Here is a 22,412-nt window from a genome sequence, read left to right as displayed (position 1 = left end):
TGCTAGGTAAACAGCACTGACAAAAAGAATTGCTTCATTTCAACATTAATGTTAGAAGTAATTTACATAAACAAGTACTTTGGGGGTTTTCCTCTAGTTCATATTTATATATTTGAACTGATCTATACAAAAACAAGAAGTCAACATACATCTGTGAAAAAAAATCCAAAAATAAGAAAAAAATATATATATTTTACCCCAGGGAGTACAACTTGTGCACAATCCTCTGCCATTTTTCCATATATTAAAATATTGATGCTGTTGATCCGTGAACATGAGTTATCCGTATCTACAGAAAAGAAAAAAATCCAGAAGTGATTGCCATCACCATACCTTCTCCAAAACAAAACAGTAATGATAAGTGATTTACAAAAGAAAAAAAAATGAACCTACAGTCCAGCACTTTTCATTCAAATTAATATACAAAATCATTTCAAATAGCTATACAACTTCTTTTATGTGCTAACTATATATATGTCAAGCAGAACATTCCTCATAGGGATGCTGGGGATGGACTCTCCATTAGGGACTGTAGTGACAGGACAAGGGGTAATGAGTTAAAACATAAGGGGAAGTTTAGATTGGATATAAAGAGGAAATTCTTTACTGTTAGGGTGGTGAGGCACTGGAATGGGCTGCCCAGGGAGGTTGTGAATGCTCCATCCCTGGCAGTGTTCAAGGATGAAGCCTTGGTTGACATGGCTTAGTATGAGGTGTCCCTGCCCATGGCAAGGGGTTGGAACTAGATGATCTTAAGGTCCTTTCCAGCCCTAACTATTCTATGATTCTATGATTCTAAGAGGACCATTTAAAAGGGGAAAAAAATTCTACACCAGTGTACATTAAGAAGAAAGTACAAAGATTTCCACTTTGACACAGATCATATTGTAGAACTATATAAACTGGAGATACTCCAGGCTATAAACATATCAATAAACAGCCTTACAGCAAGACTGATGCAGAAATTATATTGCTAAAAGAGTTTTCTACCTTTTACTGTTTCAGCAATAATACAAATGATTTAGACGATTTTAAATTTTTTGGGCTGTGGAAAACGTACAGAAACTCTTGGCCTTTCCAAACAGCAAGATTCACGGAAGTTTTAGGTCCCTCTCTGGGAATCCTGAAACCATCCAGGAAACTGACTCTGGTCCCATCAGCCTCATTTGCCTCCACTAACACCAGTCATAAGTTGTATCACCAGGTCCGATCTGCACCCCCAGCCTGCTATTCAGTCACAGCCACAGAATGTGTAGAATCAGAAAGGCTCAGAGAGAGCAAGTGATGATTCCCTAACCAGTGTAAAGAGGGAGTTGAGAAGGAAACGGAAAGATGTGGAAAGTCCCTTGAATCCAACACAGGCTGCTGACTAATGACATCCTCCTCTTTCCTGGCTGGAGATGGTGATGAGCTTTGGACTTAAGAGATATATTATTTTTTAGTATCATTGATTACATGATGAACAACTTAAGTCTTTCAACGTGTTAATGTGTCTACTGATATTTAATACCCAAGTAATCAGGTGAAATTCCATTTTTTACTGCTTAGATTGAAACAGAATGAAATACAAGTATCAACTTACTGACCTATATTAAATGTGCACTTACATAGTATATACTGTGTATATACTATATATAAGTATAGATGGTATATGGTAACTATTAAGTGTTCATTTTTCTTAGTCCTTCCTTATGATAAGCAATTTAAAAATACACTACTAAATCTGCACATATAGCTAATGCACTTTCAGAACAGTACATTAAAATTCTGCAACAAGAAGTCTACCGATATATGAAGACTGTATTGCTTCCATTAACTTACACAACATAAATTTAACATAATCTATTTTTGTAGAGAACAAAAATTTTTTGAGAGTATTTTAAATATAACATTTTACTGAATACTAAAAAGCAGGTACTAGTGATGTAAGAGCATATGTCACAAAGGTGTCAAGAAGTTTAATAAAACAAATTTAAACCGTATACTTAAATGCAGTACCTTGAAGAACGACCTTGAAAAAGTCTGTCCCATCTCTGAGTTTTGTTACCGGGTAGGAAAGAATAACTATTCCCTAAAAAGTTAAAAATAAAATAAAATACAAGTGTTATGAACTAAGACTATGTACCTCTAAGTTACTGAAAGACTGATAACAGCTGAAATACCTGCAAGCTAAAAAGGTGGAATAGAAATAAGTGAAAGTTACCATCTGAATTCCAAAAAAAAAAAGTTAAAAAACCCCACCTAAAACCTGCTAAAGACAGCACTGAAGAGCAATATTCTTGGTATTTAACAAATGAAATATTACATGTCTGTATTACTTAGATGTTGCTGATTAGATGATAAGCTTAGACTAAGCAATGAAACAGTAGCTATGGAAGTACCTTTTACTGGTTACAATAGCACAAAGGGTACAGTTTAGCACAAAACCTGAAAGGTAGCAAGTACAGCCATTTCTCAAAAAATACTGGCAAAGGACTACAACATATATATGAAAATGAAACCACAGTCAAGGTAGAAAAGATGCATATGAGGATAAATAATCTGTGAAAATAAAAACCTGTACAGCTGAGGTAACAGTAATGTAATGTTCTGAAGCTATAGTGACCTATATAATTTGTCAGTAATACAAATGCTCTAAAAGACACAAAGGTTCTATTAATTATGTAAAAACACTGTCTTTATAATGAAGTTGAAGTTACAATGAAGCAAAAATCATGGATCAGTGCCTTCAGTGATATTAACACCTCTTTGGAACAAGTACATTTTGTTAGAAATATGGTAACTCATCAAAAGAGCTTTTCCTTCAACAGCAACAAAATGTCAGACAACTTTGCTCCTCCACAGTATGACACGTAAAACACTGTATCCCACTCAGGAATAAAAACACAGAAATTGGTTCAATAAGGGAAAAAAAAAAAAAAGACGAGAAAAAAAAAAAATAAAACAGATTCTGTAAAGTATTTAAGAGAACTACATAAACAGCACCAGAAATAAAAGGTTTCTGATACAGAGACTGCAGCAGCAATCTGTATAAACGCACAAAAGGAACATTAAGAGGAAAGTCAGGTAAATCATAATTTTACAGTACATATATTCAGTAGGAAGTTTGACTTAAATGTTAGTAACAACTTCTTAAACTAAATATGCAGCAGTGAATTGTTATTGTAGAGGCTTTTCAGAGTAAAATTAGTCCTACAACATGTTGACTAGGAAGAATCCAAATCAAATCCAACAGTTTATTTTACTGTTTTATAAAGAAACAGGCTCCACAGAATATCCTTTTTCAACCTAAAGTATATTTTAATTTTATTACGCTAAAAAACCAGCCATGTTTACTTAGATTTAGCATGTACCATATTATTTCTTTTGATGCAGTAGCAATGCTTCATTTAAAAGCAAAATGAAGGTCAAAAATCTATGACAAGTTTTTAACAGGGAAGTTCCTACTTTTCACAGAGAAGTCTAGTGCGATTTGTAAGGAAATTTAAGTATCAAATACTTATTTTAAGAATCGGCATCCACAAAACACTGTTCTGAGATTTGTCTATGAACACTTACAGAAAGGTTTGCCACATGTTTACAAAATTCAACTTTGTTTAAAATGTCAGGTATTATATATAATTGTTCTTGCTGAGATTGTCTTAAACTGTTCTCACAGGTTAATAAACTACAGACTTTGTCTTGTAATAACGTCTTTGCAGTGAAACAAAATCACCTAAGGAACACTGTATTTACATATTTTCGTGGGGTTTTTATTTAAGAAATGTCAGTCAGCACAGATATAGACTGTTTTCTGACCATTTTTTACTTTGTATTTTTTCTTTTACATTCTGGCATCTTCCAAAGAGTTTTCAAATTAAAATAGTTTGGCCCCATCACTTTCCTTTGTATCTCAAACACCTATGCTCTAGCTCTCTTCCTCAGCGGAAATACCACTCACCTCTTCCTCAACATGCTTGCAGCTCGTGGCTCCAAGCTTCAACAAATCCTACCTTACCAAAACCTGCTCAAATTCACTCTTCTCCCACAAATCCTGCACTGTTTATTAAGCCCATCAACAAACTTCTTCCAAAGCCCTCCAAATTCCATATACCACTAGATTTAAACTGACAATGTGCATTTCCTCTAGCAAATCCATCTCCTTCTTTGCAGTGGCTTCCTTCCTCAGTCAACTTCAACAGCTGATTTGACAGCTGATTTTCAGGTTTGGGTCAGCTTTGCCACAGGAAAATCCAGAGAACAATGAATTAACCGAAAAGGCATCAGGTTCAGTTAACGAACACCATGACTGAGGATGTATGACATTGTTTGTGCTGTATTCCTATAAACTTAAGTTAAAATTTGTATTATTCAGAGGGATGCCAGAAAGGCAAAAAAGTTTCAGAAGAATATAAGGACTTGAGGCACACAAACCAGACAGGAGCATCGTGGATGATCTTTGCTTTTTTTCCAGAACACACTTCATAAAAAACATCCCCTTCCCTTCCTCAAAGCAGAACCTGATCCCTTTTTTGGCAGGTCTAGAGTGACAGTGTGCTGTGCCACAGATAAGATAAATTAATATCAGTGCATTCTAAGGTTGACTTCAAGCTCAGCCTGCAGAACTGGATTTTTCTACATATTTAATGGTGCATTAGCACCAGCTTTATTAGCTCTCCAGTTGCACTGGTTTTATGCCAAGCTTTTAGCTACCTACTAATCCACATCAGCAGCAGCATGAAGTTCTCTTAACATAGGACAGAAATCAGAGAAAGAGACCTCTTTCAGCAATCAACTGTAACACTGCATGTATGTTCTAATAATGGTAGCAATTGTTCTGCTTTCCTAGTGGAAACATTTATTTTGGCAGAAAGATTTTCTAATTTATAATCCATTTCTGTCTGCTTCAACATTTCCTTTGTGAACAAGAATCCCTGCTCTTCCATGTGAGGGGTGCTTGCAGACATAGCTGTTAAAAGCAGGAAAGCCTATACGCCCTGCAGATGAGTGGGGACAGAAAACTACACTCTGAGGAATAAAATCCCATTTACCAGAAGCACTAGTTATTGATATTTCCATTTGTTCCTTTGTAAGACCTAAGGGAGGCTGGATCATTCTTGGTCAAATCACTTCCTATCACACTCTACTGCTGCCTGCTTCCTAAAAGGACAGTTTTGCTCCTTTGCTTTACCTAATTGCATTACTCCTGGCATCTCTTTGACACCATAATGAACCAGCCCAGAGTGGGAGTAGGAGCAAACTACCCTCTCTCTATTAATATGGATAGTCTTCTGCCAGTATATTTCCAATGAATGGACTCAATCACAGGGTTAGATAAGAAGCAGAGCTGAAACTGGGAATACACAGCTGGGGAAGCAAACAGGGTTTCTGGATACAGAAAATCATTAGCCCAGTTCAGCTCATTTTTAAAGGATCTGTGCCAACTTTTAAACATTCAAGCCACCCAAGGTTTTCTACAGAATTTCCTCTTCTTCCCTCAGCTTTTTTTTTCTTTTTGTAACAGACTGAAGGCAGGCACAGGATGATGCTGACTTCTTGCCACTTACCTGTCAGGAATTAAAAAGATTTTCAGAACCATTCATAAAGAGTTAAACAGGTTAAAAAAGAAAACCCTCAAGAACTAACACTCCGTTTTACACAACATATTTAACGATGTGAAAAAAAAATCTATTTCATTACTACACTAGGATTGTAATTCCAATCTGAAATATACTTGGGACTACTGTAAAATAAAAATACACACTTGGTAATGCTAATAAAGCATAATTCTATCTTGATGCAGATAGTTGCTACAGAGTCCTCCTTCCACCAAAGTATATACTGAATTGCTTCATACAAGAAAGGAAAACTGCTTCAGAAGTCATTACTCTGAAATCTGATCTTTAAAAAGACAATGATGCTTGTTGCCTTTTTTGTTTGTTTGTTTCAAACAAAATGCCACTGAACCTTCCCCAATGCCTCCATTTTCAGCACAGCTTTCTGCATAGCAATGGGGTTTTAAATGGGTTAGAAGCTTAGCAACTAGGAAAACCTCTCATAAAATTTAAGTCTGACCATGTAAAACGGAGAGGTGGAACAGTAAATCAGTGAAGTCAATAAAAACATGCAACAAAGTTCAACAGGGTCATAATTCTGCATAACTTAGAGATATGCAACAGATGCACACAAAGAGACACAGCTGCAGCAGGTCACCAACTGAGCTGAAATATGGAGTCCCCTCATAAATACACCAGTAGCTATTTCAAAGTAAACCAAAATTCTTTTTATTAGTATGTTACCTGAAAATATTTGTTGGTATGATCAAAGCCTTCTTGCAAATGTTTCAAATCCTCCTTCTGCAAATGGCTTGGTAGCGGAGGTTTAGATCTTCCTTTGATGATCTTCAGCAACTGAACAGGCATAGCTGTTTTATCTAAACAAAAATAATAAACAGATTCCTGAAGCTACTCATATTGTTCAAATTAAGAGTTACTGGAAGTTGCAATTTACTCAGAAGCAGAGTATTTATCTATTTTGTAATAAGAAAGTTTAGCTATGTAAGACAAAATCGTCAGAGGGACTGGCCTCACCTCTTAGTACCATCAATAGCAGGAAGAGAGAAAGTAACATTTCCTTAGCAATAGACAGCCATCCAAATTACTTTATTTTGCAAGCATTCCATAACACTGCAAATGGCAAGAAAGTGCTACTTTATATATGAATTCAACAGGTAATACAATGTGAACATTTTATACACAGAAAGGCATATTAAAACCCAAGCACTTTGAATGACTCCTTCCCCAGCATGTCATGGATGAACAGTCTCTATATTCAGCTGTTTCCCTTAAAGCCAATTTGACTGCTTTGAACCCATGACAACATACAATTTGTTTCTTTGTAACATCCAACCCAGTATACATAAAATTAGGAGGCCTTACAACATTCAGAAGACACGAGAGGCTCCAGGAATCACTATTACTGCACAGATTTTGAGCAACAGAAAGATCTTACCAAGTACTGTTAAGATCTTGACTACTAAGAAGAGATGATTCAAAAAGTTTATTAGCTGGGATATGCACAGAAAGAATTCATATAGGTTAACTGGACAAGAATTAGCTACAGTTACAAACCTCCATCTCAGTAATCATCTGTGTACCATGTTAGTCTGTCTCAAATGCAGAGTACGTTAGCTTACACCTAAATTGAACAACAAATTTAAGCCTAATTACTTAAGCTTTTGAGAGTCTTTTGTCTCCTGGAGAATTTTACTTTTCTGAAAGGAAACCAATAACAAGGAAACAAGAACAACTATCTGGAATGGACAGCAGGGCAGGGAACTTTAACACATCACAAAACAGAAACACAGTCTCTCACAAGCAGACCAATACCCTGATGGTCTCTAACCAATGGCTCCCTTGGAAGACCCAATGAAAAAGCCTGTTTTTTCATTGTTGCATGTTTTTATTGAGCATGACTCAATGGTATGGAATGTCCTTACAGCCAATTCATGTCAGCTGTCCCAGCTGCATCACCTCCAAACCTCTCTCAGCCTACTTGCTGAGAGGGAGAAAGCCTTGGTGCTGCTCAAGCACTGTTCAGCCACAGCTGAACTACTTGTGCATCATCAAACCTGGTTTAGTCACAAATCCAAAACACAGCACTATGCACGCTGCTATAAAGACAGCTTCATCACAGACCAACCCAGTATATCTCTAGAACATATCCACTAGGATACAATGACAACCCATGGAAGGGACCCACACTTGGAGCCATTTGTGAAGAACTGCAGCCTGTGGGAAGAATCCACATCAGAGAAGTTTGTGGAGGACAGTCAGTCGTGGGTGGGACCAAATGCTGGAGCAGGGAAAGAGCATGAGGAGGAAGGAGTTAAGCTAAGCTCAAGAAGATGGGAGAGGTGGAGGGGAGGTGACCTGAGATTCTTTCTTATTTCTCATTCCTACTGTGATTTGATCAGCAACAAATCAATCTAATTTCCCCAAGTTCAAGTCTTTTGCCTACGATGGTAAGTGGTCAGCCCACCACAATGCAGAGCTGGGAGGTACATCACCAGGCAGGGTTCAGTTTCCACTTGAGCGGAAGGAAAGGTAAAAGCCTGATGCAGAGGTGCAGACACTGTTCCGTCTCTGTTGACTGCTTTAACTACTGAAGTATTAGGAGCTAGAATTTCTATAAAATATCACTAACTGATGCCAAAATGATGGCTTGATCTCCACATTTTCAAACATGAACCAGAATAGCCTTGTCATTAGCTTACTAGGATTTCAAAGCCTCCAGTGTAAAGAGCTACTAGAAGTGTCACAAAGCTTATCAGTTTAAAGACTCTTCTACATTCTCTATATAATTTTATATATTATTCTATATATATTTATAAAGACATTATATTCTAGCAGGCTAAGAAGCTGATCTTTTCCACCCAGAATCAGTCAACTTCAAAGTTAATCAGTAATGTTGATCTTCATCCAGCAACACCACAATGAGCTACGGAGATATACAACACAGCAGATTAACACTTTTACGTACTCCTCTCTGTTACAGTACTTGAGCAATTAAGACTTTCTTGTTTGGTTGGGGGGGTTTCCCACAAAGATGTCTAACAGCAAGATGCATTCTGTTACAATGCAAACATCATACTTAAAACAAAGCAAAGACACGAACTGAAGTTTTAAAACTCTCTCTGATGACTACCCTCAAATTCCACAGCTCCTTTGCTTTCACTTAAAAAGAGCTTTTGCCATTTATTTCAATGGAACAAATATTCCACACGTGCCTTCAAGTTTACCAAGGGAAGTTTCTAAAAAGGAGCCATATGTGGGCTGATGCAGTGGGACCTGCCCATATTCTTTACTTACTATATATTCCTACGACTTGACATTTATGTAAATACCATTCAACTAGAAAACAATTTTTTTATTTTTTTTATAGATCTTCAGCTTCTGTACATATAAAACTAAGGTCATGTATTCTAACTGCTAAGCACTGGAACTCCCACATTCTCATTCTCTGCAATTGAAAAACAAAGATGTGAGTACCCAGCTCTTAAGAGCCATAAAGGTAAATTTTCCAAAACCAAACTTATACAGCACTGGCTTCCCAAACCTATAGGAAAATATGTTTAGTGTAGTGCTTGGTGTTCACAGCTCTCCTGAATAGTATCTAAGTGAAAGTAAGCGTGACATGTAACATCTTGTGTTACAAAGGCTGACTTTGTAACACACGTTCCCACTTCAGTCTTTTGAGCTTGCTGTTCAAGAAGCCTGTGTCATAAACAGAGCTATTCATAGAATCACAGAACAGCTAGGAAAGGACCTTAAAATCACCTAGCTCCAACCCCCCCTGCCATGGGCAAGGATACCCCACATTAGACCACGTTGCCCAAGGCTCTGTCCAACCTAGCCTTGAACACTGCCAGGGATGGAGCATTTACACCTTGCACTTGGCTTTGTTGAACTCCATGAAGTTTGCATTGGCCCATTGGTTTAACAGAACTAAAAAAATAATAAATAAATAAATAAATAAAGGCCTGGAATTAAGATAGACAGCATTGTGGGACCCTCCTGGAACAGGAGGGACACACAACACACACAGTAAAGGGAAAAAGGCAGTGTAGCACCCTAAAGAGAAAACTACGCTACCTACTTAAGTTATTTGAGGATGGTTATGGGTTGAAATTTTTTTATGCTGCTCTGTCCTACCCTTGATTTTCTACCTTTTTTTTTTGTAGATCCTCAAGTTTCTGAGAGCAGAACAATCAACTAGTTCTGTCTTAATTGCCAACAGAACATTAATATGTATTCCAACCCATCTTAAACACCAATACACCAGAAAACAATTGCCTAGCAGAAATCACTTTGAGCAAGGGTTAACCTTCAACAGAAATAAGTCATCATTTTATTTTTTATTTATTTTTATTCTGGAATGAGGACATCATTCCATCGGAATACTGCAGTCACAGGATGCCTCTATCTCTATGTCCAGAAGCAAGAGAAAAATTCCTATATCTGAAGGACTTTACCTTATTCTTCTCACTTGCAGCTCGAGAGTTTAAACATCCTCAGACCTGAACTAGGCAGCTAGGTATGCTCTAAGGTATGTGCACAGAAACAAGAAAGCTTTCAGTTTCACAGTCTTAAGAGTTCACACAGAAAATAGAATAATTACCATTTCCTTTTTAGGTACAGTACAACCCAGATACAAGCTCTGAGAGCCTGGTAACTTCAATGTTAAAGACAAAGCATACACCCACAGGTTTATGCACATACAGAATCAGACAGTGGCTCTACTAGAGGTTTAAAGACTGCAATTTTGGAGCCTTGCACTGCAAAAAAAAAAAACCACACCTGTTCATTTAAGTCTTGTGATAGCCTCATATCTTTTTTTCTCTAGGCTTTTTAAGCTTTCATAATAATAATAATTAAAAAAATCATTATCATCTTAAATTATGTTTGGAAAACCACCAGAATTTAAACTCTCAGATAAGCTGCATCACTCTTCACTGCACTTTGAAAATCATTCAGAAATGACAAGGTGCAGTTGCAAGTGAAATTATCACCACAGATCCACAAACAATACAGAACTGTTGACATGAACAGCAGCGCAACATGACCAAAAGACAGGAACAAAGGAAAATAGGCCACATACAAAAGGCAAATTTGTTCTTATCATCAAGATAATGCACCACTGTTTCTCCCCTTCATCCTGCTTCTCCAAGCAACACGAAATAGCTAATCTTTGTATGGCAATAAGCATAGTAAAGCAGTATGAAGATTTTAAAGGATTTCAGAATAAAAAGCTGTAGGTAGCAAGCTCAGTATACAAAAATGTTCCTATATACTGTCAAAGTTAAACTAAAGGTACCAACATGCCTTATAATAACCTAAAGCCCCAGGGAACATTCTAGCAGTGGAAAACATTTTATTAGCCATGACAGGCAGATCAAGTAAACCTCCTGTTAGGCCCAGGAATCACTCCACCTACAGTTTGAATATACAAGTTAGTGAATTCTTTTGAGCAAGAAGAATCACTAGCATTCCGTGAATATCTATTGACTGTTCACATATGATAACAAATCAGAAGAAAACTCATTTTGCTCATAATGGAATGATGTTCCATAGACCTCATATATGAGGACAGATGTGGAACAAGTAATATAAGGAAAATAGGGTGACAGTCAGAGTTAATATCTTGGGTTTTTTTCCTCACATATCAAAAGAAATAAGCATTTTGTGGACAAGGAAAAGAGATCACAAACCCCCATTGTCTTTATTTGCTGAATTAGTCCACCATATTGGTCATCCATGTCTAGTTCTCTAAAACATTACAATTCTGCTATTTCCTTCAGCAAAAAAATTATCAAGACATATTTAAAAGAATAAAAAAATAAATAAAAATCAAACTCGGCCTGTAATAGCACCCTAATCTGTAAAATGCAAGACAAGCTTTACCATGTTTAGTTCACACTGCCAAAAACTAAACATATAAATATCATAGACAATGGAAGCCCGCTGTAAAAACTTCAAACCCTTAATCCTGAAAAAAACAAGACTGAAAAATAAGCATATTAATATTCTCCATCTGGGCTCCAGCATTAACTTCATGGAGGAGGTAGTGAAAGTTAGATCTGTTCTTCTGTTATGGTTTATCATCACAGTGCAGCCATCCAGTGCACAGGATAGGAAGTAATTAACAACTTGCCTGGATTATTCAGATGCAGCCAACATTTGAGCCTTAACACTTAAGACAAAAATACTCACTACTGAGTCCTGACTCTACCTCTTACATGACAAATGGGCTATTCCACTGTCGTCTCCTCTAGAACACAACTTTTCTTTAAGAATTAATGAGAGGTTAGCTTTGGGGCAGAACAGTAAAGAAAACACAAAAAGTGAGAGGTAAATTCGAAAGATTACTCCCTCTCTACAACCAAAAAATACTTCAGTGGAACATGAAAATGACATACAGGGAATTAATGGCATCTGGGGAGAAGAAAGGTGCAGTAGTCAGAAGCATGAGGAGATTCCACATCTATCCAAGCAGATGCTATATGCAGAGAGACATATAAACTCATTCTACAAATCAGAGAATAAAACAGAGGATTGGCTGGACCTCAGGAGGAAACCTCACCAAAGTTTCAGGAAGAATGAAGGAATAGCCAAGAGCATCAGCATCTTATTGATGTAGTCAGTCAAAACGGTAGATATCAGAAGGCCCTGCAAACACAAACACTAGTCAGTGCAATATTTGGTATAAATATGTAAAAATTAAAACATACAAAATAGACAATGCCTCATTTTAAATATGCATACTTATGTAGATACTGATATACACTCATGACACAGTTTATGTGAAATTTTCTTATAAAAATGAACACTTATACCATTGAACAAAACAGTACAGGACTAGCACAAACTCAACCTGCTATCAGTCACAACAGAAATCTTTCATTTTATAGCAGTATTAAAGAAATCCAGAGGACCATTCACAAAGAACAAAGTTTGGAAGAGTCTAGAATTTTTCTAATAGCCTAGAATTTTGTAACTTGTGATTTCTTTGAGAATTCTCAAGAGAAGAAAAGACCATGTCAGCTAACTAAAACAGAAGAAACCAAGTCAGCACTGTGACACATCTTATTCCCTTAGCTATAAGGATCTAGCTTGCTGTTTCTGCAGATCTTCAGGAACTTACATTCTGGAAACAAGTCTTAGGCTATTACTCTTAACCACAGAGCTGGTACTTATTTTCACTAGAATACAACTAGAATTCTAGCAAAAACAAAACAAAGGAAAAACAAAAACACAAAACCCCAAAACCCCAAACCAAGAAAAAAACCTCGCAAAAATAACCACCGACAACCCAAACAAAAAAATCTCCCTTATTAATTTTAGATTAAAATTTACTAATCTGATATTGTGCAAAAGAGGCCACAACCAAATGTTACCCAAGAAAAACAGCCTATTATACTGCCATTATCTGAACAATGCTTCAGCTATCACTGAAAAACAAACAGACCTCAGGAAGACAGGGCCACAAACAGTGCAACTAGAGTCAACCCAGCAATTACAAAAAGCTGAGATCTTTAAAACTAAGAGTTTAGATGCATTAGCACATGCGTATTAACAACAAAAGTTTGTATTTTTTTTTTTTTTTCTGTACACTCAGTACTTATGAAGGAAAGAAAAAAGGAAAAGCTCCTAATCCTAGAAGCACTGCGTTTGTCAAAGCTGGGGCTCAATCCCCGCAGCAGAGGCCGCTTCCAGGCCAGCTCAGGGACAGAAGATCGGCGCAAGGTAACTGCAGGTCTCACAGAGAAAAGGCAAACCTAGCAAGACGCCAGAGCCACTTAAGGCCAGGGCGCGGGCTCTACCTCTCCCGTGCAGTGGCCAGCGGCCAGGCGGAGTCTCAGAGCTACGACAGCCCCTCTTCCACAGCCGGACCGCCCGGCCGCTCGCTCCCCTCAGCCCCAGAGAATGGGCAGAGCATCCCACGGCGCCTCACTCCCAGCCGTGCAGCCACAGCACCAAAGATACCTGTCTCTGAGAGAGGAGCGCCCGTCACGGCTGTCAACAACCCCACTTCCGCCCGCTCGTGCCGCACAGCGCGATTTGCGCATGCGTACCTGCTGCGCTGGACGGGGTGCCTGCCGTTGGGCGCGCTAGAGGGCGGAGCAGGCATGCGGCCTGGAGGTTGGGGTGCGCTGTCTTCCCCGGCTGCGCGGCTAGGGGCGGGGATGGTGGGAGTGGAAGGGAAGGCGGGAGAGAGAAAGTATCCCCTTAGCAGGGCCCGCCAGCCTGCCCCCGAGCCCCGCTGTGCCTCCTTGAGACCCATCAGCAGTCGTGTGGGTCCAGGGCAGCCGGCGAGCAGAGGGAAGGCCCGAGGCTGCTGCGCACCCCACCTTAGGAGGGTGCCCTGCGCCCGTAGGAGGCGGCCCGTTATTGCGGAGCTGGTAAAACGGGGTCCTCGACGGAATTCAGGAGCACTTAAAACTCTCACTTGCAGGAGGTCAAAAAATATGGGGGAAAAATGCTCTGCTTCCTGGCTGTGTTTGTTCGTTGTTTAAATGGCAGGAGGCATCAGGTCAGGCTTTGAGCAACAGCATTTGTCTTTTGTCTCTACACGGGATCCCTCAGGCTTACTGATGCATGTTCTACGAGCTGACACCATGCCAAGATGCCGTTTGCAGTACTTGCCAATTCAAAATTACAGCACACATGGCTCAACATCGCAACAGCAAGGCTCCTTCCTTTAGAGACTGCAGCTTTCTCTCCAGTACCTCGAAGAAATGTCTTCTGCCAGCCAGAGCTTGCTCTCCCCTTTCTCCTCTCTGCAGCTCTGGGTATCTGGGACAGATTTCCTTTTCTTGTTTCTCATCAATTAGTGACTTTAAAAAAGTCCCACTGGAAATAATTTTCTCCTTTCTCTACCTTTAAAACTTTTCCTTTACAATCCTCCCCCTATTTTGCCACTGTTCTAGTTAAGTCTCTGAAGTGTTTTAGTTGAATTTTGAATTCAAATTCGCTTAAAAATTGGAACTTAAATTCATCCATGTTCAGGAAGCCTCTGGAGGGGGATACACTGACATTTATGTTTTGTACTTATTTCCATTGTTGCCAGCCTTTTCTGGAATAGATTTCTTTGATCATCACTGTTTTCAGTAGATCTTGATCCTATGCCTTCCATTGGGTATTAATGTAGCATGCTTGGTTATAAGCAAAGAATATTGTTAAGACCTTGTTATACACACATGATAAAAATAGCACACAGTTGAGCTAAGATGGGCCTGGGAATTTAAGCACACCTGGTTTTCTGGAGGGTTAATGATCTGCTTGTCTGAAGAGCCAACTACAGTAAGAGTACATAGGCTGAGAAGACTGGTGTCACTCATCCATGTCCTTTGCTTCCATCAAAAGATTTGGAGAAATCAGCCTTACTTGTAGACTATTAAGTTACGTCAAGTGAGTATTCCTGGTGGGGTATTGTCTGTCCTGTCTCATGGCTTCTGTTTTAAATCTACATTTTGAAAACAACAGTTTTGATCACAGTTAAATATTTATCAGAAAATAAGTTGATAAAGCAGCAAAGAATACAGTCAAGAATAAAACATTTTTAGAAACATTAAGTAGAAAAAAAAATAGTGTAAAATTTAAAAGAGGGCAATGTGAAGGAATTCTACTTTAGCCCACTGAAGTGCTGCTCTTTTCTGTTCTAATTCTTTTTGCATGCCTGTAAAAGATCTGCTTAGCAATTATAATTATGGTGAAATGAAATCATGGAAGGCTTATGCATTATAGATGAATTAGATTAAAATTGTTTGGAAGTTGCACTCCTGAGTAATTTAAATGGTTACTTGATCTTCTCATCTCAAACCTATATGTATATAATCAAAAGAGAAAAATGAAGGAGAAGAGGCATATAAGCAGAATTTTGACAAAAGAAGATAGATCCCAGTTTTATCTGTCAACAGAATAGTTGTTGGTTCTGTCAGAAATTTAGCCTGAAATCTTTTTTTTTAGTTTTGATACTGGTTGTAGGGTTTTTGGTTTTGTTTTGTTTTGTTTTCTTTAATTATAGTCATCTTCTTCTTCAGCTATTAGTTTTTCTTCAAGAAATTATCCAGTTTCTGTCAGTATAATATTACAGTTTATATGAGAATTTAGATGAAAAATATATTGAATTACATTACATCAGACAGTGATTATGTTCTGGTATGTATATACTGTATGTTCTCATGCTATTTGCAGTGATCTTTAAATGTGCTGCAATTTATATGTATCTTAGTAAAAAATAATATCTCTGTAGAGGAAAAACCCCAAACCAACCACTCCGCTCAACAGAATTCTGATCTTAACGTTGGTTTGGTATGTAACTTTCAATAAATCATGTTTAAAGCTTTCACTACTAAATGAAAGTTCATAAATAAATAACAACATGATAGCCTTATTTCTTGAACTTGTGTTTTGAAAAGGGGGTTTGCAAAGAGGGTACACAGGCAACAGTTGCTTGTACTCCTAAACAGTTAAGGAATCCTCAAAAGCCCCAAATGCAACTGAAATTGTGATCTCACATAATGGTGAAATTAATAATAATAATAATAATAACAAAAATAAAACCTTTCCATTCACTTCAGCAAGACAAAAACTTTCCCATTGAAAATATATGCATCAGAAGACATTGAAGCAAAGCTTTCAGAAATAGATTTATACATTAAATCAATATGTAGTCACAGAAGCTCCTGAAGACTGTTCTCAGAAAGAGGCAGGGAACTAAATAGGGGTTTCAGAAACTTGTGTCAGGCTCATGGGTTTTTTCAAATTTTTGGAGTAACTTGAAAATACTGGGCAAGATTTTCAATTTTTTATTTATTTATTTATTATTTTTTAAATATGTTGCAGTGGCAGTCAAGTCCACAGCAATATTGAAAATTCTATCAGTTCAACCTTATTTTCCTCTGACATCTTAGAAGACAATAGCAAGAGAATTGTCCCATAGGAATACAACCTATCTCTATTAGCAGCTCTCCTGGTATAGCGTTTTCCGTGTTCAGCATGAGACATTTCAGGCTACTGAGACAGTGTTAAATGTGAAGTATATACTCTGATTCTAAATAATGTAGCTCTCAAAAAGGATCAGCTTTCATTTCATTTGAGAGCTGTTGTAGAACTATTTCCAAAAACATCCACAGCTAAAGACAGCACTCAATTTTTTACTAGACTTTTACAGATACAGGCCAAATTCAGACAGTTATGGAGCAAAGATCCTTTGCAATATATCTGAAATGATGCATTGCTTGTTAGAGTTGATAGGTTAATAGAAATAAAAAATCCAGATTTATTAAAATTAATAAATTATTACAGTATAAATGTTTAATAATTTCTAGGTGATTTCCAAGAATGCATTTTGACTAATTGCATCTTTTTAAACATAGTTCATGTGCAACGAACCACTACAAAGTGCTTTACTTAAATGATTTTTGTTCTCTAAAGGACAGTCAGGTCCATGAATTTTTGTTATTGCTGCTGGCAAACCTGAAATACAGAGGCCAGAATTAGAGTCTTTTGAAATCAGTATACTTGAAATCAGAATTACTTAAATAAGTAATTCTTCACTATTAGTATTATACTAATGTTCTATGTAATTGAATCTCACGTACATGGATATAGCTTATGTTGATGTAAAAATAAACAGAACATACATTTAGTAAGTATTTAATGGATACATTATGATAATTAAGGGAGCAAGATTTGCAAAGGAGGATAAATCTTTTATTAGACCGAATTCCATAGGTTATAGATTGTGCAAGTTATATGATAGCAGTGGACCACTTTCACAGGTTGTTGCTGGTATTTCAGTACCTCACTCACATAACAGATTCATGAGTCCCTGACCACAAGAAGCCAGCTGTAAATAACTCTCTTAACAGAGTAGTGGGTGAAGAAAGACACATTCTGGTCAGAAGACAATTTTCTCCTGTGTCTAGGTGATAAGGAAAAGAAATGGGAGAACATCCAGGGAAAAGCAAAAAGCTGAATGTAAGGCAGAGGAGTGAAGAAGGTCTCCACTATTGTGATTCCTGAAACTTCTTTGCTTGTGGCAATTATGTGGTTCAGCAAATCTAAAATATATCTTCAGTCCCAAGTTCTCTTATAAAAGATGGTGATACATGGAGTCACTCTCAAAGGAACAGTTCTTATACCTACTGGCTAATTCAAAGCTTACTGGGGTTTTCAGCATTAATAAGACAGGTATTAATAGAATATAAATAGTTATTAGAGTCAGTGTAAATTTTAGAACCCAACCCAAAGATGATTAAAGTCAATCTTAGTCTTTCTGTTGGTTTCAAGGGTTTCCCATTCATAAGATCATCACAGATACTGCAGATTAGATTTTTGTTTGCCAGTATTAAGTCTGCCTCTTTGTTTAAAATGAGACATTTTTCTTTTCTAAATTCAATACACTCTTTAAGTATGCTTGCTCTGTGGTTGTGTATTATTTGCTTAGCAATACTATTTTATTTTCTAATGCGGCAGCTACACAAAAGCCTTCTGGTGAAATGAACAATAACAGAAATTTGTTTTCTCTTTGCATAGTAGTTTTTCTGTATTTTAAATACTCCCTACTCTAAGAATGTAGAAATACTGTTCTTTATTCTAAAATCTCATCTGTCTGACTAGCTATAGAAGTTTGTGTGTACTTCCTTCACTGATGCTTGAAAGCTTATCCTGACTAAGAAAGCTCCTGCAAAAATAAATCTAATTTATGTAGTTTACCAAAGAGTTGATGTGTTAGTGTGACACATGTCCTGGGAGTAAGATAAGGAAAATTTAAAAGAAACCCCAACACTTCAGAAGCACTGGATCTTATTTTTTTTTTTTTTTTTTGCAACCACAGTAATAAATCCATGAATATAAGATATTTTTCATAAGAAAAGTATAACATTCATAAGTACAAGACAATGACAAAGAAAATGTCATCAGTGAGGTGTTTAATCTTTTATGTGCTTGTACTTGATGTTAGAGCGTTGTATGCCCATTCATTACAGGTAAATTTGGTAAATGTGCTTCAATTGTCGACAACAGAGGACAGGAACCTAGGCATTTGTTTTCAAGGAAGTCCTTGAAAGAGCTTATTAAAGGGTGAAATTGTGTGAGCACAGATAAGTAAAACTATTTCTGTAAGAGCTATTTTAATATAGTGAAGTGTTTCTTGCTCTGCTATTTTCATTAACTGAAGCAATTGCTTTATATATTAAGAACTGAAAGGGAAGTTTTTTTCTGACTTTTTAAACAGCATTCTTTAGCAACCAGTTTATTTGGAAAATTCAAGTTCTTCAGTTTCAGGAATGAAAGTCTGACTTTGGTTATTATCCCAGGCATCATTGTCCTCCCTGTGGAATTCTATAGATGCCATCATGAACTGAAAATCCATTTGTGTTCTGCAGTGCGATGGTAGTCTCTACCCTGCTAGGTTTACAGTCAGAATACACTGAGACAATTAGTACTAAAGTTAATTTATAATGTAGTGAGATAATTAAAACCAAAAAAAAGTCAGGAAGCAAGAGGAGACTTGAGAAGTTACTGGGAAACCCATTCCTTACGTTACTTAGCTTTCACTGGCGTGATAATGGTGTCAGTTTTCTAGATATCATTGCATTCTTCAGCCTGAAGAAAACTTCACTACATGAATTATAATTTAAGGAACCCAAGACTTTTTGGTGTATATAAAAGCACAAAGAGCATTTGTTCTTTTTCTTGAAAAATCTTTAGCTGTTAGGGCTCAATTCTGATAATTTTGTCTTCAGTGACTGTGGTGGGATAATTAAATATCTACCTATCTATATAATTTTTTTTCCTGCTTTTTTTTACATTCTCATTTTGGCTTTGCATCAATATATTTTTAAAAAGTTATATATTTTGCTTTCAGCAAGATAGAAGGAAAATTAAATGAAAATCAAAATTGTGTAAATAAAGGAGGGGAAAGACCTGTGGCTTAAAGAGAATGACTTTATCGCTAGTCATGTTCACCTCCTGTCCTGAGACATCCTGAAGATTTTCTAAGAGATCCTTAATTTAAGTTTTAACTCAAAGGACCTTAAGTGGTTTTCAAGACCTGGAAGCTAAAGCATCAGGCTCTTAACCCCTTTTGCTTCAGTGCTCTGTGAAAACCTGAACAGAAGTTCTTCTACCATGAATGGCGAACTACCCTATCTCAAAACTTTTATAATTTTGAAGATGTTTGGTTTTAATCTTCCAGAATTTTTTATCTGCTTATTTTCTCAGGCCAGATGATTATTTTTTGAAACTTTTGTATTACAGAAGAACAGAAGCAGAGTTTACCAAAACATGGTAAACATAAGCATTTCTTTACATTTGGAAACAGCCAAAATATTCAGACTGAGTCAAAATATTCCTTTTTTTTTTTTTTTTTTAACCATGACTGACATGAAAAAGAATCCCTCAGCAGCTGAGTAAGGAGGAAGCACAGGAAAATTTTCTAACCTGTGTGAAAATATCTGATATAACAGTTTATTGATGATTTTGCACTCATCTTTACTTCTAAGGTTTGCTTAAGAATGCTTGTGATTTCATCATTACTGGCCAAGGTTTTTTTGAGTTCACCTGTGCGGTACTTTGATGATTTTTGTGGGACTTGAAACCACATGGAATTTTGTGGCAATAAGCATTCTTTGACTGTGTTGAGACCTTATTTAGCAGACTACTGAACTCTTGAGAGGTACAGCATGAGCTGAATTTCCATAAAAGTGTCACAGCAGATATTCAGGACCTCCAGAATTATGAGAATATGCTGGTATATTCTCATATCCTCAGCAATGGAGTTCTTGCAGTGGTCTCTTAAATATAGCACACCTGGGAAGCAAGGTAATCTGAAGAAAGACTCTTAAATAATATCACATACCAAGGATGTTGCTTCTTTGTTGTACTACAAAAATATTTTGTCAAATTGAAGAAAAGGGTTTTAAAAATAAGATACAGTCAATAGGGACAAGCAAAAGACACTACACTTAATCAGAAATTGTCAACTGCATAAATACATGAGGAAAAACAGTGGGCTAAGTGGCAGTCCCTTGGAGCAAAAAGGAATGAATCACAAGCTGATTGTGGGTCAGCCGTGTCATTCCGTTCTGGAAAAGAACAAATGACATAAAAAACCTGTAAGATACGTAAAATAATCTTTCTGTTCAAGGGCTCTGATAAACTGAAGTAATGTGTGTATTTTCTGTCATGAAACTTCAAGAAAAACATAGGTCAGTTGGAGAGGTTCTGAAGGACATCAGCAAGAATGATGAAAGGCTTAGGAAACATAATTTCTAAAGATGAATGGAAAGATCTGGGATTATTTAGCCTGAAGTCAAGAGTATGTTTTTCTCCTGTTGAGTCACGTGGTAAATAAATAGGAGCAAAGAAGAAATAATTGTTTCTGTGTGTCCATGGTACACAGGAGAAGTAATAAGCTTAAATTACAAAATGGATTATTCTTATTGGAGAATAGGACGGACTCCGACAAAAAAAGATGTTGAGGCATAGAATAATTTTTCTGAAATCTGCATTACTAAATGGATCTTTTTTTTTGACCAGGTTAATAAAATATTTCGTTTAAGTTGCTGATCTGTCTCAGAGTAGATGGATGGATAAGATACTTTCTGGAGGTCATTTCAACTCTATTTGTCTATGGTTCTATAAGATTTGGTATGAAACTTACTTAAAATTTTTTCTCTTCTTAAAACTGTATTATTCTCAGCATTATTCTATGCCTTTTATGTTAGCGCAAAGCAATCACTGGCCAAGGATGGAAGGCTCTTTACATGCAGACTGTGAAATATTTATGATTTGTTGCTTTTTTGTGACTTAGTATATATTCATTGTATTTGATTGGTTGTGGTTATTATGTGCTTAAAAGCTGTAATTTAGTTTCATTTTACACAATCTTGCGTGATTGTTCATGGCCACCTATTCCTGCTGCTTTAGTTCTTTGTTCTTTTTTATATATTGACAGTGTTATTCAGTTTTGTGGTCTGTGTGTTTTAATGTTATTGGTGCGATTGTAATCTTTTAGGTAACTGAAAAATCTAAGAAGTGCTAAGTGGTTTCAAAAAGAAAATTTAAAATCTATTTCATAATTTGATTGGTAACAAAAAGGAATAAATATTCTAGACAGAATTTCTGATATAATTATATGTGCATTCAACTGAACTGACTAAAACTAGGTGCTCAACCAAGCATCTAATTATTTTGAAAAACTGCAGATGAATGCTGCATTTGCAATGAATATAGACAAGGATTCCTGATACCGATTTCTGCATCTTTAAGAAAGCAGTCAGGCTTGAAGGAGTGTAACAGCACACCACATTTGGAGCTTGCAACTCTTGCTAATACAAATAGTCTTCTTTTAGAGGAGAAGGTCAATTTATTTACATATGATTATTAATGTTGATGTAGTTTATATCTGTAGAGAAGATATCTAAGATGGTATTTTCAAAGAAAACAGGACATTTTTCCAAGAAGACACACTAGGGAGGATCATGTAGATCACTTTTGTCTCAACCTTGGTGAATATGAGCATTTCTTTGCAAGTTTCATGAGAATCTTTTGTGTGATTCTGTTCTCAGAACATTATAATTGATCAAGCACTACATATCTGCATATGTCTTCTCTGTTTCTGAAATATTTACAACAGTGAGGATTTCACAAGTTCTAGCTTCTCTGTGACTTAGAGAGGTAGATTCTTCTAAACAAGGTGCGTTTCTTTTTAAGAGCAGGGATTACTGAAGAAGCCAGCAACATTACTAAAAAGATAATTACTAAGGAAGTAGTGGTGGGTTGGCCCTGGCTGGCAGTTGAGCGTACAAACTGTGTGCTCACTGCCCCCCACCCTCAGCATGGCAAGGGAGAAAATAGAACAGG

The 22,412-nt window shown here is 36.8% G+C and overlaps 1 protein-coding gene across 3 annotated transcripts in view; it reads right to left on the bottom strand.

The window, feature by feature from the left end:
• The window catches only part of POT1 (protection of telomeres 1), a 66,285-nt gene extending 54,008 nt beyond the window's left edge, over positions 1 to 12,277 (bottom strand). Inside the window, exons 1-4 of one of the 3 annotated variants that reach the window (XM_057415754.1) lie at positions 12,121 to 12,277; positions 6,279 to 6,412; positions 1,999 to 2,071; positions 198 to 289 (exon numbers count right to left, since the gene is read on the bottom strand). In XM_057415754.1, coding sequence (XP_057271737.1) covers positions 198 to 289; positions 1,999 to 2,071; positions 6,279 to 6,401 — 288 coding nt within the window. In that variant the 5' untranslated portion in view covers positions 6,402 to 6,412; positions 12,121 to 12,277. Of the gene's footprint in view, positions 1 to 197; positions 290 to 1,998; positions 2,072 to 6,278; positions 6,413 to 12,120 lie in introns of those variants that run through there. The other 2 variants (XM_057415755.1, XM_057415756.1) reach the window with 2 other exon arrangements.
• Positions 12,278 to 22,412: the final 10,135 nt, after the last annotated feature.

This window comes from Pezoporus wallicus, unplaced genomic scaffold (genome assembly GCF_028554395.1).
Source record: "Pezoporus wallicus isolate ANWC-B61680 ecotype Strahan unplaced genomic scaffold, APGP_CSIRO_Pwel_v1 contig_6966, whole genome shotgun sequence".
In the NCBI taxonomy this organism is placed as follows: domain Eukaryota; kingdom Metazoa; phylum Chordata; class Aves; order Psittaciformes; family Psittacidae; genus Pezoporus; species Pezoporus wallicus.
Note: the sequence above shows the minus strand (reverse complement) of the source record. Positions and strands in the feature narration are given on the sequence as shown.